General features: G+C 36.9%; 1 protein-coding gene across 2 annotated transcripts in view; it reads right to left on the bottom strand.

The window, feature by feature from the left end:
* arhgef6 (Rac/Cdc42 guanine nucleotide exchange factor (GEF) 6) overlaps positions 1-16,868 on the bottom strand; it is a 32,777-nt gene that overhangs the window by 8,704 nt on the left and 7,205 nt on the right. For both annotated transcript variants that reach the window (XM_059345993.1, XM_059345994.1), the window contains exons 4-14: positions 16,438-16,559; positions 15,625-15,829; positions 14,302-14,354; positions 12,392-12,486; positions 12,028-12,123; positions 11,163-11,285; positions 7,617-7,755; positions 6,663-6,722; positions 4,123-4,269; positions 1,208-1,294; positions 986-1,067 (exon numbers count right to left, since the gene is read on the bottom strand). In XM_059345993.1, the coding sequence (XP_059201976.1) occupies positions 986-1,067; positions 1,208-1,294; positions 4,123-4,269; positions 6,663-6,722; positions 7,617-7,755; positions 11,163-11,285; positions 12,028-12,123; positions 12,392-12,486; positions 14,302-14,354; positions 15,625-15,829; positions 16,438-16,559 (1,209 nt within the window). The remainder of the gene's footprint in view (positions 1-985; positions 1,068-1,207; positions 1,295-4,122; positions 4,270-6,662; positions 6,723-7,616; positions 7,756-11,162; positions 11,286-12,027; positions 12,124-12,391; positions 12,487-14,301; positions 14,355-15,624; positions 15,830-16,437; positions 16,560-16,868) is intronic.

The raw sequence follows: 16,868 nt of genomic DNA, 5'->3' as shown, positions 1-16,868 counted from the left end.
GTACATTATTAAATATAAAATGAACACAGTCAAAGCTGCTGACAAAGATGTCTTAAAGTAGTCGGGTTGGGTACCGAAAAGGGAGAGTGTGTGTTCGTGACAGCGAGTACAAAGGCAGCAGAGGCGATAGACGTGTGAACGATGTTCCCACGTCTTGCTGCGAAGGTATTAAAGTATCAGGGGTTAGCCCCAAAGTCAGCTCAGGCTCTCTTAAGATGGACCAACCGTTAAAATGGAGCAGCTATTCTCGTATTAGTAACAAGCCGACCCTCTGAGGTTTGATCAGCTGCCTTTATTTGATATTAAAGGTGATTTTGTTGCTCCAGAAACCTTTTGTTATATTTAAAAGACAAACTGTACAGGGTTCCCTACCCATCCCATCCCTGGTGAAGACTTCCATCTCTTACTGCAATAGTCAATGTATTAGCTGCATGAAATTATTACTAATTTTTCTTTTTTCTTTGAAAAACTAGGGCAAGTTGATAACCTTTTATCCAGCATAAATAGTTCACAAGGAGAAGCCTGCATCAACAATTAGTAAACATTTTAAATATTCAGAGTAATGTCATATAATATTTATTTTTTTATTATTAATATATATTATTTAACGCTTTAAAAAGGGTACTCAAAGTCGCTTTACATGAAACATTAAAGAAAAACAGATACAAAATACAAAGAACAAAAACAGCTTACAAAACCTGACTCCCACAGCCAAACCTATCATAAACTCCTATTTCTGTCTTGAAAAGGTGGGTTTTAGTTGACTTTTGAAGGAGTGTGTGAGTGAGTCTAAATTTCAGATACTTGGAGGGAGGGAGGTTTAGAGGTTGGGGGCATATAAATTACTTTCCTGAAAATGGAGTTACAACTGTGAGAACTTGAACAGTCACACAGCTGTTTATTGAACTAATGCTTGATCAAATACTGCATTAATGGTGTATCAACAAATATTCTGTCATAAAAAAGTCTTATTTAAGATGCAAACCTGTGATGTCCAAGGCATAGTGAGCATTTTCTGCATCCTCTGCATGTCTGGTTACCGTGGTGCCTGTCAGTGGCAATCTTCCCTGAACAAACAAAGTGAAATGAAATAGTCAGGTGAGTTGTACTGCATGTTGTTATCACCTGGAATTAATTAAATTATAAATATTAAACTAAAAACTGATACAAATGGAAAAAATACTTAAGGACCCAAGGTGCCACTCACCTGATAAATAAAGCCACTCATCCGGGGACTGGCAGAGAGCATGACTAACAGGTTAGGGAAGAGCATTAGATAGCGCTCCTCTTTCTCCTGCAACAAAGACAGAAAATAGTTAGCGGCAACAATATAGCAACCTCCAGGTCCAAGTAGAAAATGCCTTAACCCTGCATTTTTTATGCTATTATTATCAATTTATATATTAAATTGTCCCTTATTTATTTATTTATTTTTTTATTTTATTTTTTTTTTTGGAATACAGAACCAGATAAAATATGTGTAATACCCTTTACAGTGCCATTTGTGTGACAGATGAGACCCAATCTCAAGATGTTTTGATTTGTTTTCCTTTGTGATGTTAATGGTCTGTAAATGTGCATAAAGGCAATAAAGTAAAAAAAAAAAAAAAAAAAAAAAACCCTGCATTTTTTAAAATGGGCAGCAGGGGGCGACTCTATTGGTTGCAAAAAGAAGTCTGATTTTATGAAAAGGCAATGAGAAAATTACCCTTCTTCTCACTTGAATTATAATCACACTGAAAATTGTCCTAATGGGTCCTTTTTATTAGTTTAGAGTCTTCTTCAATTCAGCACGATGTTCACTTTGTGACTTATAGTCCTATATGAAGTAAAATAGATGACAAAGCAGGGTATGTGTTAGGCCGGGAGTCTCTTGTGATTGACAGGTCACTATCCAAGTGCACTTTAACCCTTTCACCGTGTTATTTTCAGTTCAGGAAACTTAATTTCAACATTGTGGTTGCCTAAAACTGGCTTGTTCAGCCCCCGGTTGCACTTATAGGCACTATAAAGTTGGCTGTCCTTTATGAATTACAGAACCATGTGGTTGATATAATAATTCTCGTCCACATATGGTTCCTTCTGGTTCTACTAGGCGTTACCACAAACCAATTGTGGTGACTATGTCAACTTAATTTATTCAGTCTATATGTGTTATGCTGCCTGTTACTTTCTTCAGACAGTGAGAGGAATGTGTCTGCCGCTCAGCCTCTTCATTATGTTACTCATCAAAACCGAATGTGTGCAAGTCTGTCAGACCTCCTGATGCGAAAACATCATTATAGCTGACATTAGTTCATTTTATTTCAGGTTAACTAGAAACCGGTTTGGCAAAGCTGCTGATTTCTATAGAAATGGAAAAAAAAACAGCTGATAAGAAGGTAAAAACAGATATGGTGACTGGTATGGTGGTTGGAAAGCGGTTAGCAGTGATTAAAAGAGGGTGAATCCAAATGTCTATCTTAGGTTTTCTTCCAACCACCGAGTCAGACTCGACCCCTACACAGAAACCACACAACAAAGAGGGGATGGTTTTCAGTATGTGCATGGCCTACATAGTTTCCTGTTATGAGATATGAGGGGGATATTGAAATACCAAAAAAGGAAGACGGAGTTTGGCATATATGGTTAATGGACTTCGGGAACCCTGTAAAACATGTTGGCTAGATAAATACTTCATATCTGTTTTAAACAATGACAAACTTAACACACGTGTTAAGTTACCATAAGTGCCCTTAACTCGTAATAGTGAGATTTGGCATTAGTCAAACAAATCTAGAGCACTTCACCTTGAGGTGCCACTCACACTTCCTCTGTCTGCATCAAACACCTTCTCAATCTAGAACCTATCACATATGAAATACAAAGACCCAATATATAGCGTGCAGGTGGTGAAAAGATTAGTTGATGGATGACTGAGCCACAACCTCAATTTAGACTCATTCAATGATTCACATCCTTAAACTGAAGAAGCTTATCTTTGGATCTTTTCACTGTAAATGACATCTGCATGTCCAACTAATATCTACCGTAGGGGCAGATAACAGGAAAGGTAACCAGTAGGCTTGACTGTGAAATGGATATATTCATCTTAATGTTACAAGGAATGAATCCACTGAAATTATTCCAAAGTTTTTTAGCTGCAACCAGTTGACTCGGTTGACAAAGAGTTCCCCAGCATTTGGCAGACACCGTTTTTGTCCAAGGAGGCTGAAATTTGGCATGGCGGTCAAGTGTTTGTGAGGTTATGTGTGTGTGTGAATGCATGATTGTGTGGATGCATGCACATACTTGGTTGCAGCTACTGCAAATGTGTGTGTCTTAGCAAATGGGATATTATATATCATATGGCATAGCATAGCCAGTGGTGGAAAAAGTATTCAGATCCTTTCCTTAAGTAAAAGCACTAATACCACACTGTGAAATTACTCCACTACAAGTAAAAGTTCTGCATCCAAAACTTACTGAAGTAAAAGTAAAAAAGTATCAGCATCAAAATCTACTCAAAGTATCAAAAGTAAAAGTACTCGGGTTATGCAGAATGGACCCACTATGATTGTTTTATATATTCTAAATATATTATTACATTATTTGTATTGGTGATTTAATGTATGCAGTGTTTTAATTTTGTAAAGATTGGGCTCACTTAATTACTTCATATACTGTTAAAAGATTTAATTAAAAAAACGTCTAATCACTTTACATTGATCATATATATTATGTTAAATCTCGACCTGAAAAGTAACTACAGCTGGCAGCTAAATCCTAGAGTAAAAAGTACAATATTTGCCTAAAAATGTAGTGGAGTAGAAGTAAAAAGTTACATAAAATGGAAATACTCAAGTAAAGTACAAGTACCTCAAAATTGTACTTAAGTACAGTACTTGAGTAAATGTACTTAGTTACATTCCACCACTGAGCATAGCATATAAAAGTCCTTGTTACAGCCTTTTCTCGGCATGCTGATTTGCCATCATTTGCCTATTTGACTGAATGGAACCCAATGGGACTCTATTCTCCAGCTTTCAATAAGACATCTAAATCCTAAGAATTAAATGGGGAAAAAATAGACAACTTGTGCAAATTTTTTGTCATCCTGGACTGCGTCAACATGTCTCTCACCTCACTGGACCCATTTTTCACGTGGACCTGGGACATGTAGGCCACGTGACCCAGGCTTTTCATGCTGTCTCCCTCCCAGCCCCGCACTGGTTCCGACAAGATCTGGAGCTCCAGGTTCTTGCGCTTCCGCAGTTCCTGGCACTGCGTCTAATAATGCACACAAGCACACATACAATTACAATCAGTCCAATCCAATCCAATCCAATCCCCTTTATTTATATAGCACAATTTTAGCAAACACAAGGTTTCCAAAGTGCTGCACAAACAATAAATACATAACACAATACAAAGAGATGTAGTAAACAATAGAACAGTAAGACAAAATAAATTAAAAATGGGATAAAAATAAATAAAATAAAATGTAAAATGTACTGCCCGCACAAAATAAAATATGCATGAATACAATAAAAACAAAAAATCATAAAATCAACATAAAATCAACACTCTACGTGGTGTTAAAAGCCAACGAGAAGAGGTGGGTTTTAAGAAGAGATTTAAAATGAGACAGTGAGGAGGCCTGTCTGATGTGCAGCGGCAATTGATTCCACAGTTAATGGAGCTGCAATGGCAAAAGCTCGTTCCCCGCCTAGGAGCAAGACCATTTAAAGCTTTAAAAGCAAATAAAATCATTTTAAAATGAATCCTAAAATGAACGGGCAGCCAGTGCAGTGAAGCTAAAACAGGTGAAATGTGCTCATACTTTCTTGTGCCAGTTAAAAGACGTGCAGCAGCATTAAGGAGGACAGTGAGATACACAGGACTACTTTGGATAGATTTCTAAATAACTTTTGGCTGATCTGAAATTGCTTTGCTATTCATGTCTTTTCCTGGATTTTTAAAATCCAAGTTACTCAATTTCAAATAAGCACCTATTCTTAAGAATAAGGTGGTTTCTCACCTTTCAGAAATACTGAGTAACGAGCAGCAGGGATTTTTCCCTCACTACTGATATAGCTTTAGAAAATGTAACCTTTATGTCAATATTTATTGTGTACATTTTTTTTTACTCATTTGTCAAACGTATAGAGTAACCTGCAACACAGAGAGGGATGTTTCAGGTGTTCGGCAGGGGCTCTCCCTCTTCAAACAGGAAAAATGACAATGCAACATCTGTCACTTTCCACTGCACATAGTAGAAAAATGAGCTTCTGTGCATGGAGCACTGCAGGGCTGTAAGTAGCATTTCTTTAGCGCCTGCCCACCCAACCACACATTCAAAACACACAAAGAAAAATGAGACTTGCAAATTATAAAAGTCAGTTTTGTGTGATGTTTTTTTTCCCGCTTTCCTGTGCAGCTCTTCTGAAGAGACATGTGTGAGTCACCTCATCTATTCTTACTAGGAACTCGGAGCTATACTGAGGAAACTGTGTCTCAGGTACACTGTGGCTGCTCGTTTCTAATCCAACTGTAATATGGTATCTCAGTTCACACCCACTGTAGGAACAACATGATCACTCAACGTGCACAGAACACTTCTTTTATTTTTTCTCCTTTTTTCCCCTCTGGCAGCTGTGTTTGATTATAAGTGTCATGTTTCTTTACACTGTTATTTGTGTGCAGCCCATCTGACAAAAAAAGTGACATCATAAAAAACAAACAAAACAAAAATAACTGACTGATTTAATATGAGAGTTTTAGTCAGGTAATTGCTACCCTGATTCCAAAAAAGTTGGGACGCCGATGTGTGTGTGAATGCATGAACATGGTTGCAGCTACTGTGAATTTGCACTTGTTCACAGATGGCAAAAGAAGCACAAAACAGTCATTGTTACAGTCTTCTCTCTAAGCAAACATTTTGTGCTTGGCTATGCAATAAATCCTGTGACAGGTTTTCCTCTACAGTGCCAATCCATCCTCTTTGACTTAATGGAAACAGTCAAAGAGGAAGGGAACTTTAATCTACAGCTTGCACATCCAAATCCTAAAACGCAAATGGAAAAAAATGACAACTGATATTAGTTCTGGTGGTCCTGGACCTCGATATTTAATGGGCCGCCTCTGAAGAAGGAGTGAGAGCTGCTGACCAGCCTCTGCTCAGCAGACAGCTGATTAACGAGCAGCTGGCAGGCAGAGAAGGAAAAATAGTATGTGGAGCCAACAGCGTTTCTTCACATCTTGCTCTGTGAATTCAGGATTTATTTCAACCAAACAAGTTAGTGCTGGTTGGAGAAATTAAGAAACTATTTAAGATGGTTTTGGTGAGATTTATCATGTTTTTGTCCAGTTTTAAATGAAGTGTGATTAAAATGTGAAGTGTCTTAATTCAGTGTTTTTTACTGTTTAGCTACAAGAATATTTACTTTACTTTGAGCTTTTTTTAAGCCTAATAAATACATTTTAAAATGCTCAAAAATATCAGAGACCTTGACACGCAATGCATCCTGGTACAGCCCAAAAAAATTAGCATGCCTGAGGAATTTATTGTTTCAATGGACTACATTTACACCGTGAGTAATAATTTGACGGCATGTCGATGGAGAATAAAAGAAAAGATATATTTTAAGGCCAGTTTAAGCATGCAGAGCTCCCCGACTTACCACAAGGCTCCTGAATGCTGCTGTTGCCTTCACAATGTCTGTGTAGTCTGGGTGGGCTTCCTGTGCAGGAAATAAACACATGAGATGAAATATAGCAGCCTGAATTATGTGCTCTAAATGTTAAATCAAGACAAATGAGGTATGCTGTGGTACACAAAGGAAGTGAGAGATTGAAAGAGATAAACTTCAAGGGTATTTAACTTTCCACTGACACACATTGTTAGACAGCGGTGGTCATTTCGTTGTTAAGTATAAATCAAATTAACAACATTTTAATAGTTAAAAAGCTGTCTAAAATGTAGTTACAAATATACAGGACGGATATAAAAATACCACATTCTGAGATTATAGATATATATATATATATATATATACACATATATACACTACTGGTCAAAAGTTTTCCAGAATTTAATTGAAAATGATGCAGTTTAATGTCTCAATGTACTCTGAAATGGATGCACATTTGCAACATTTAAAATTCTTTTTTGAGCATGATAGTGTTTTGAAAGTAAAAAAAAGATTCAAAATCACATTTTATGTTGGACTAAAGGACTAAAAAAAAGACACAAAATGACAAAAAAAAGACAAATGACACAAAATTACTTACAAAGACATGAAAAGAATTTAAAAAATTACAAAATAGCCCAAGACTCCATAGAGTTAAGTTGTTAACCCACTTCTTGTTCCCTGAAAAAAGGCTTTCAAGCTGTTCATTTGACTTGAACTACTTGAATTTCAATAAAAAACTGGAAAAATTGGGGTGTTCTAAAACTTTTGACCTGTAGTGTGTGTGTATATATATATATATATATATATATATATATATATATATATATATATATATATATCTCATTAGGTGTTAAAGAAATATATTTAATTAGATATAAATACTCAGTATACTTAAAAATACTCAGTATACATTTAGACATTGTGTTATACATTGTGCTGTACCTCCACATGTCTCTCCAGCTCCTGCAGCAGTGTGGGGTATTTGTCGAGCCTCATGAAGGGCTTACTGAGGCTGGTGGTCAGGGTCAGGATCCCTGGAGCACTGGCTCCCTGGCTCTCCATGAACTTGTCCAGTTCCTCGCTGTTAAACACACACAGGCAAACACTCTTTATGCACAGTTGTGGCTTTTATATTGTTTTTATGGGGATAAAGTGCAGAAAAATGCTGCCGCAAATACAATTGGGAATTTAATTATGGTAATTTAAGTATTTATTTCAATCTAAAGTTTAGATTTTTCATTAAATATGCCCAGATAGTACACAGAGAGTGGTTTTGGGATTAACATTTTTTGCACACGATGCTGGTTTCATGTTCTAGTCAAATTTTAGATATGCTATACACTGCAACATCATCATTTATGAGTCTTTAATCTATCTGTGTAGGCCGAGTGGAAAATAGATTTTAATAGCCGCAAAGGGGAAATCAGTTTCCACACAATCAACATTATCTCTGCCTCCAGAATATATATACATTTACATATAACACAAATATAACATGAATACATTTGTACCCTTAAACTGAGAAATAACCCTTTATGAACTACTCTCTGAATAGGTACTGAATTCAGATTTTGTAAACCAATTAATTTAAAAAAATAGCCTGCTTCCTAATGGAGGGATCCACTTTTTAAGTGCTTCCATTTATTTGTCATTGTTGTAAAAACCACAAACACTGTGATAAGAACACACATTACTGTAATGGTGTTAATGACATTTAAAAGGCATCACAAATTATCATTTTTGCACGTTTCCCTTTAACTACCACACGCTCACTTCACCACACACTTGAGAACATGGTTTTAAAAAAAAAAAAAAAATTGCACCATTCATGGGTTTCCATGTTCCAAAACTTTAATCACACGGTACCCTCTAGCAACACTGACTGGTAACATTGAGTAAATGTGAATGTCACAAAAAAAGGCTTCTGCAACTGAAATGCAAATGTGCTTACTGTGAAAAAGTGTCTCGCCTGCCTCATAAACATAACCACAACTCTATGTATCCTGTCAACAGTCAACTTCCTGTGTGTAATTTCACCTAATCTGCAGCTCAGTGTAGAATCTGAAAAGCCGCTTCTGCATTACTCAAAACTGGATCATTTAAACTTTATGTTGATATTTCATAGCAACTGGAAATATGTGTGAAAGATCCATAACTTGAAGGTCTCACTCAGTGAGAATGATGTATTTTAATAGAAACGGAACTGAAGGAAACTTTCAACACACAAGGGACTCAGTGGAACTGCTCAGACTCAGTTTAGCCTCCAGGTCATTTACAGGTGGGGAGTCTGACACCTTGTGGTTCAAAGATAAACTACAGATCCTCAACAGAAAACAACATGCAGTCCTTTCAGATAGAACACAACAATGATCCAACAGAAACAAATTTCTGTGAAAAAGAAGCATCAAGAAAGTAAGGAGTGCAGTGAGGTTGGTTGAATTAATAGTTGCCGACCTTTTTTCTTTGATTTTTCCTTCTCACACTGGTTCATTCAAATAATTTTTAGAAACAGGAAGGCAGATAAACCTATATGGCATTCCACGAGAACACAGACACAGAAGAGTCTGAGAAATAAAGTGTAGCAGACTATTGTTGTCCTATTTCCCAGCCATCCCAGGAGATCATCTCATGAGCCTTGCTGGTTTTCTATTACAGTTTGAAGGTTGTCGTTCCTGTTTTGGATAAAACCATGTTAACGACTATAAAATTATAACCAGTTACAATCAGCTGAATGAGTTGTCCACCATGAGGGACATTAAAGTAAGAGACTGAGAGTCTCCTTGAGTACCTCTTGCCCTAAGTGTTGTAGATCTCTCCATGCTCCAACACAGCTGATTGAAATGACAAAGTAGTAGTTCTTGACCTGTGTGATTTAGATCTCTTTCTCTGCTCCAATACAGCTGATTGAAATGATCACCTTGTTAAGAACTACTACTATGTACTCAGCGAGATCCAAAACACGCAGGTCAAGTGGTTCTCAAGGAGAGGTTTGGAAAACACGACTTAAGCTGAAGATACACTAAAAGAGTTTTTGCCAGATTTTGGGCAAAGTCTGCACCAATCTGCACAAATTGGGGACTGTCGGCGAGTTGGCACAAAAATCTGTTAGTGTTTGAGGGTAACAGACCCCACCCCAGTCACAGTCAATCAAACATTTGAGTTCTGTGAGCCGAATCTGGACGTAATCGGGGAGTGTGAACTGATTACTGACCCAACTGCAAACAAGTGTTGAAATGAAAAAGAGTGGGTGGGAGACAGGAAATGGCGTCAGAAGGCGATGGGAAGTAGCAGGAATATATTGACTCAGCAGCAGAGAGCCGATTGTCGCCCATGTATGTTAACTTCTTCCTCCTCTTATTCTTCCTAAAGTTTTATTGGCAGTTGGTAAACAACAAATTAGTGCATTACCACCACCAACTGGTATGTTTGTTTACCCTTTAAACCAGACCTGGGCACTGGACGGCGCCTTTTCAAAATAAAAGCATCATAACATTGTAAAACACCTAGAAAATGTACAAACATGAAAAACAAGTCGTATAATACAAAAACACTTATAGGAACCTTGCTAAAGGTCATTTACAGTTGTGTTTAAAATACATGTAAAAGTGATATAGTGATTGGAGTTTTTACTATTTTTTACTGCTATATTTGATTTAATCCACATTAACAGTCTTATCATAACATGTATTCTTATCAGTAGCAGCTCAAAACCAGATAATTTACTGTATTTTATAAAGCGATTCAATTAATATTAAGCAGAATTTAGTTCAGAGTTTTGGTCCGTCCCCCGCAACCTTCGTGACATTGGTCATGTGGCCCCTTGGGAAAATGAATTGCCCACCCCTGCTTTAAACTGTTACCCTTGCAAGAGTTTGTGCAAGAGTTTGATGCGTTCAGTTTAGTCGGTTTGACAAATCATGTAGTCTGTGATCCCACATCAGGCGCAGTTGTTAAATGTGTGATCCCCAGACTTTCAGTCATGTAGTGTGCACTCCAAGTATTTTCAAAATCTGTAAAGACTGTGAAAGTTGTGTAGTGTGACCCCAGCTTTAAAGCAACAATCTTGAAGATTTTAATTGAAATAAATGTCCTTGGCCCACAGATGAAAGCCATTGCATTTTTTCTGTAGTAGGCCTCCCTACACCCAGGTTCACACCCAGCGGTGGTTAGTCTGCTGGAGAACACTTGTGTGTGAAGGGGTGAACCTTTTTCTGGTCTTGATTAGTGTTGTGGGGAAACAGACTGAGTGATGACCATCTCAAAAGCTAGTGGAAGTAAGTTCCAAAAATATTCCACTTATTGCCAAAGAGAACAAAGCAGAGATCTTTGAAATTGTAACTTTAGCGGTTATCATGTGGCAGCAGGGCTTTAAATCTGCACCATTTATAGTTATCCAATTCTTAATATGTTAAGGATTCAGACTTGATCAGACTTGTCTTTGTTGTGGTACTAAGCTGCTGTGGTGTGCTGTTTTGTGTGCGGGCCGACCTGTGATCAGTGAGGATGCAAACAGCTGAAGGATGGCTGGAACAGTAAGCCATGTACAGGCTCTTGATCTGACACATCAGGTTCAAATAGCAGCCCGCCACTCGCTGCTGGCCCTCCGAGACTCTGTAAAGACAGACAGACAAAGACGAGGTTAGAGAGGTGAAAAGAGTGAAGAAAAGGACTGGTGGAAGGAAATAAATATATGGAAAGAGCTGAAGAGGAAAGTTTTCAGTGATGAATAACTGTATAATTACCCAGTAACTGAAAAGCTGGCATTATTCAGGCTGCCTGTAAGTTTTATCCTGTCAAAGATATTTTTCATAACCAGTAGAATACAAGACGGTTCTTGCAGCGCAGTGTATTTTCCCCCAGGGAAGCCATTTGTTTTCAGTAGGTTTGGATGTCAGTTTCCCCACCAGTGCTGAATGCAACAAATCCACGTATGCAAACATAATAACTTTGAGATAAAAACATATTAGACTGCAGGTTCACTGATGGATTTTCTATTTCAAAAACATCAATTTTTCCAAGTTATCTGTTATCTGTAAGTTATCTGTACTATGAAGAAATAAATAGGAGGAGATTTCTCGGAGGAAGGAAGTGATTGCAAAAATAGAATATGTACGGTATGATTTGCAGAATATTTGGCAATGTGTAGTACGTGCATGGTGTATAAAAGAGCTACTGTAAGACATAAATGGAAACTAGAGTTCTCTTCTAAAGGTATTTGATTATCTCTCACATAACAAGCACAGCAGGGTGTACACTGTGGTCCAAACATTGCTCTCCACTGAGACAAGTTAATTGGATATAATTGATCAAACTACAAAGGTTTTCATTGAGGTCCGTGTCCAGCATGACTTACTTGGTACAGTCCTCCAAAGCCACACACAGTCCCTGCTGGAAGGTAAGAATCTCCTCCAGGTTTCCGCACAGCATGGTGCTGTCTGCACTGACCAGCCTGGATATACACACATTTAGTATAAGAAAAGACAATAAATATTGTCCTAAAATATGCATGATGAAACAAGGTTAAAGTACAGTAAACATCATCGTCAATTACAATTTTAAGATATTTAAAAACTTTGACTTATTTCTAAAAATGGTAATTTCATATGTAGAACAAATTGTAAGAGGATCATCCAGATAAAGTGATTTCTTTGGATGATCTGCTTGGTGCCTTTTAGCCCATTACTGGATCTATCGCTTCCCCTTCTTGTTGCTCTTACTTGTCGCTGGCTTGCAGTGGTCGTAGATAACAGCTCAGCACAGTTTGTAATTCTTTGACAAATTCCCGTTCATGTTCCAAGATGTCCTGTACCACCTGCAAAAGCAAAACAATTAGCAGATTACCAACTGTTGGTAGATTCCAGAAAAGCACAGGATTCTGCTAAAAGTAAAATGTTCTATTAAAAATAGTCAACAACGTTTTGCACTCTGAACGCGCCAGAGGTGTGATGGAGGGAGCTCTGTAACATATTCAGAGGTAGTAACAGAGGTGTTAAACTGGCAAGACTGTTTGCGGTGGGATCAGTGTGAAGCTGCTTATTGTAAACAAGCTGCAGCAGCTGCACAGTAGCACATGGGTCAATGACGTCATCTAACACAGTGTCAGTTGGTGTAACCAGTCATTTTTTCCCCATAAAAATCTGATTATATACAGGAAAATAAATGTGAACTAAAATGAGAAAAAATACAATCCACGTTTACATTTCAACATTATGGTATATAACAAATGTTTTCATAATTTGTCAAAACTTTTGGAAAAAATGGTTGTTTTTAGAATATATGACGAAATGTGTAAATGTAGAAATACTAAAAAAAATTTAATTTGATGTTTTTTAAAATGAAGTAATTATATGTATAAGTCCACTTAATAAATGTTAATAAATACAATGTAGGTGGATGAAATATTTCATATTTATCATTTATTGTGGTTACACCATTTGACATCTTGCCAACCCTTATTTGTCACTGACCCACACACATACCGTACTGTACTACTGTGCTGCACTGCCGCTGCTCTGTTACAAGCCACTACTGTCTGCTCCCATCTCGTACCACAATGCCGGACTGCAATGTGAATGGACGACAATATAACACCGTCAGTATGAACGTCCCAAGGAAAATCTGTCACAGCTCGTTGCTGCAATATTTTAGTCAGAAAAGGGCTTTCAGATCGCTCACATACAGCTACATTGTGACAAGACTAACTATTGTGCTGATAGAGTGAGATTTAACCCTTTATCAGGTGAAGAACTATATTTGGTAACTTCAGTGGATATCAAAATGGGGTTGAGAAAAAAGTTGCAAATTTACTAGATTAAAGTGGCAAATCTGCGCGAAAAAAGTCGCAGATTTAAGAGATTTAAAGTGGCAAATTTGTGCAAAAAAAGTCGTAAATTTATGAGATTTAAAGTGGTGAATCTGCGAGAAAAAAGTTGCTTCCCCCCCCCCACTTCTTTCTTGTAAATCTGTGACTTTTTTCCACGCAGATTTGCCACTTTAAATCTCTTAAATTTGCAACTTTTTTTCTTGTAGATCTGCCACTTTAATCTAGTAAATTTGCAACTTTTTTCTCAAAATATTTTTATTTTGGATATCCGCTGAAGTTACCAAATACGGTTCTTCGCCTGATAAAGGGTTAAAAATGGGGACATTACTTACAAAATTAAAAAGAAAATAACTCAATAAAACTAAACAACATGAAGGAAACTAATATGAGCCGGCACACTGACTCCTTGTCACTGATGGAAGGATCCACATAGTATCTCATTAATGATTATGTCAAGGAATTGTCTTGTGGTAGCACTACAGCGATCAGCCAAGAAACCCGCCTGCACTGTCCACAGAAGAAAATAAAATGGAGAAAAAGCAGCTGATAGCAACAGTGAGTGGAGTTGAGCAAAGCCATGCTACACATTCAAAACACAGCATCCCAGATCTTCTCTTATTTATTCTCCCAGCTTACAATAATATATATTTTTACCACTTCTTAACCAGCACAATTGCAAGAAAGGCTATGTTTTGACAAATTTTAATTGATTTCAAATGAACGAAATCCTGTTTAATGTATTATCAATATCAGTTTTTGAGTTAACAAAGTGATTTTATGATGTCCTGTGTAATTGTGACTCACCACACTGAAGTAGTTCTTGGTCAGCTGAGTTCCTTTCGGAGACACTGGCTTCTCTATAGAGGAGAGAGGTAACAAGGTTAGAGCTTATCAGAGCTTTTTCATAATATATATTAAATGGATCAAAGAAAATAAATTTATACTGAATATCCAGGCAACAATAACCACCTTAGAAATCAGTTTGATTTCTAAACACCCAGTTATAGGAAAGAAGCATCTGTTTTACGTCTTTTTCAGATGAACACGACCTATAAATATTTCATGCTTTCCCCCCTGACCAGGAGGCTAAACTACACGCCTATCTATTTTGCAATAATGTCATTTTTTTAATCACAGTTTTTTGTTCTGTTTAAACAGAGCAATGCTACTGTATGGTCACACTGTTGTACACCATCATTACATTCCCAAAATAGGTCAGTGTCAGTGATAATAATCCCAATACACTTTTTGTTAAATTCAGCAAATATTTTGTTCCAGTCTGCTGGCTGTCTGTTCCGTAAATGTAAATGGTCAACAAATAAAGGCTCAGTCTGCAAAGACTCCACCTTTAAATGCAAATTACCATGCAAGTTTAGGTAAATTTCTACTTTGTATATTACAGAGGCTGTTCAGACCTGGTATAAACATCAGTCCTAGTGATCCGAGCACAAGTGGACAGCTCTGAGTAGCGGTGTGAATGCACTCAGAACTCAGGTATAAAAAGCCTCACTCAAAATGTTTTTGTTTTGAAACTTACAGCACAATCATATACACTACTGGTCAAAAGTTTTAGAACACACCAACTTTTCCAGAATTTAATTGAAAATTATGCAGTTTAATGTCTCAGTGTACTCTGAAATTAATGCACATTTGCAACATTTAAAATTCTTGATTGAGCATGATAGTGTTTTGAAAGTAAAAAAAGATTCAAAATCACAATTTATGTTGGACTAAAGGACTAAAAAAAGACACAAAATAACCAAAAAAAGACACCAAAAGACACAAAATGACAAAAAAAAGACACAAAATGACTTACAAAGACATGAAAAGAATTAAAAAATTGACAAAATAGCCCAAGACTCCATAGAGTTAAGTTGTTAACCCATTTCTTGTTCCCTGAAAAAGGCCTACTTGTATAATTCTGAAATGTACATTATTTTTCAGTTTTGGTTAAGCTTACCTTTTTTTATTTACCTCTGGTAGTTCACCACTTACCTTTGTACCCTTTCAAGCTGTTCATTTGACTTGAACTGCTTGAATTTCAATAAAAAACTGGAAAAATTGGGGTGTTCTAAAACTTTTGGCCTGTACTGTAATTCATGATCATGATTGTGTCACTCAACTCACCGCAGGTTTTGATCTCTCGGACGTAGTTGCTGGGGAACCAGCCCGTCTTGCCGTTGAGTGTGCCCTCCCACCAGCCCCCCTCCTCCTGCCGCATCACATGGATCAGGTCCCCTTTACCGAACGACAGCTCGTCCTCATTGTTCTGCTTGAAGTTGAAGCGGGCTTTCACCATCACCTGCCCACCTCCCCCGTTCTCAGACATTTCCTGTTAGCAACACAAACACAAATCTCATGTGGTGTATCAGCAAAAATATCTTTATGCATGTGCAAATACACAATGCATTATTAAGATACTGATCTAATCTATGACCTGCACGTTTTACTTTTATATTGGCTTTGTATGAAATGCTCTGTGCTTTTCTTTATTCATTACTTTTTTATTTGACAAGGGAATGCAATGTGTCAACTAATTGATTAGTTAATTAACAGAAAAATCCCTTACTTTTTGACAATTGATTAATATTTTAATTAGTAATTTTACAAAGAAAAAACAAATGCATAAAATGCCGTTTTCAGCCTCTCAAACATATCCTGCTTTTCTCTGTTTTATATCATATTAAACTGAACTGAACTTTGGTCTTTGGACTGATTTTTAATTGTTTCACTATTATGACATTTTCAAGATCAAATGATTAATCAATATAATCAAGTAAATAATCAACAGATTAATTAATAGTGAAAAAATAATCATTAGTTGCCGGTCTAGATCGACAAATTCGACATAAAATATTTGCAAAATGTGAAAAATCAAACGTGGATCAAACAGTTTCAAACAACAGAAAGAAAGAAAATATAATATAGAAAGAACCATACCACTGATTTGGATTGTCTGCGCAGGGAGCCTTTGGATTTGGCAGATGAGAGTGTGTGTGAGGATGCTGACTGACTAGGAGAGTGGCCACCGGACTGCGAACATGACCTCTCAGCAGCACAGTCTGTAGACACACACAGAACAAGGATAGAGCCTCTTTTAATTCAATTCAATTCAATTCAACTTTATTTATAGAGCGCATTTCATGCACAAGGCAGACTCAATGTGCTTCACAATGTATAGTACAGGCCAAAAGTTTGGACACACCCATCTCATTCAATGCATTTTTCTTTATTTTCATGACTATTTACGTTGTAGATTCTCACTGAAGGCATCAAAACTATGAATGAACACATATGGAATTATGTACTTAACAAAAAAAGTGTGAAATAACTGAAAACATGTCTTGTATTTTAGATTCCTAAAAGTAGCC

This window comes from Centropristis striata, chromosome 12, assembly GCF_030273125.1.
Source record: "Centropristis striata isolate RG_2023a ecotype Rhode Island chromosome 12, C.striata_1.0, whole genome shotgun sequence".
Lineage (NCBI taxonomy): Eukaryota > Metazoa > Chordata > Actinopteri > Perciformes > Serranidae > Centropristis > Centropristis striata.
The sequence above is the reverse complement of the archived record's forward strand: the minus strand, read 5'-3'. Positions and strand labels throughout refer to the sequence as shown.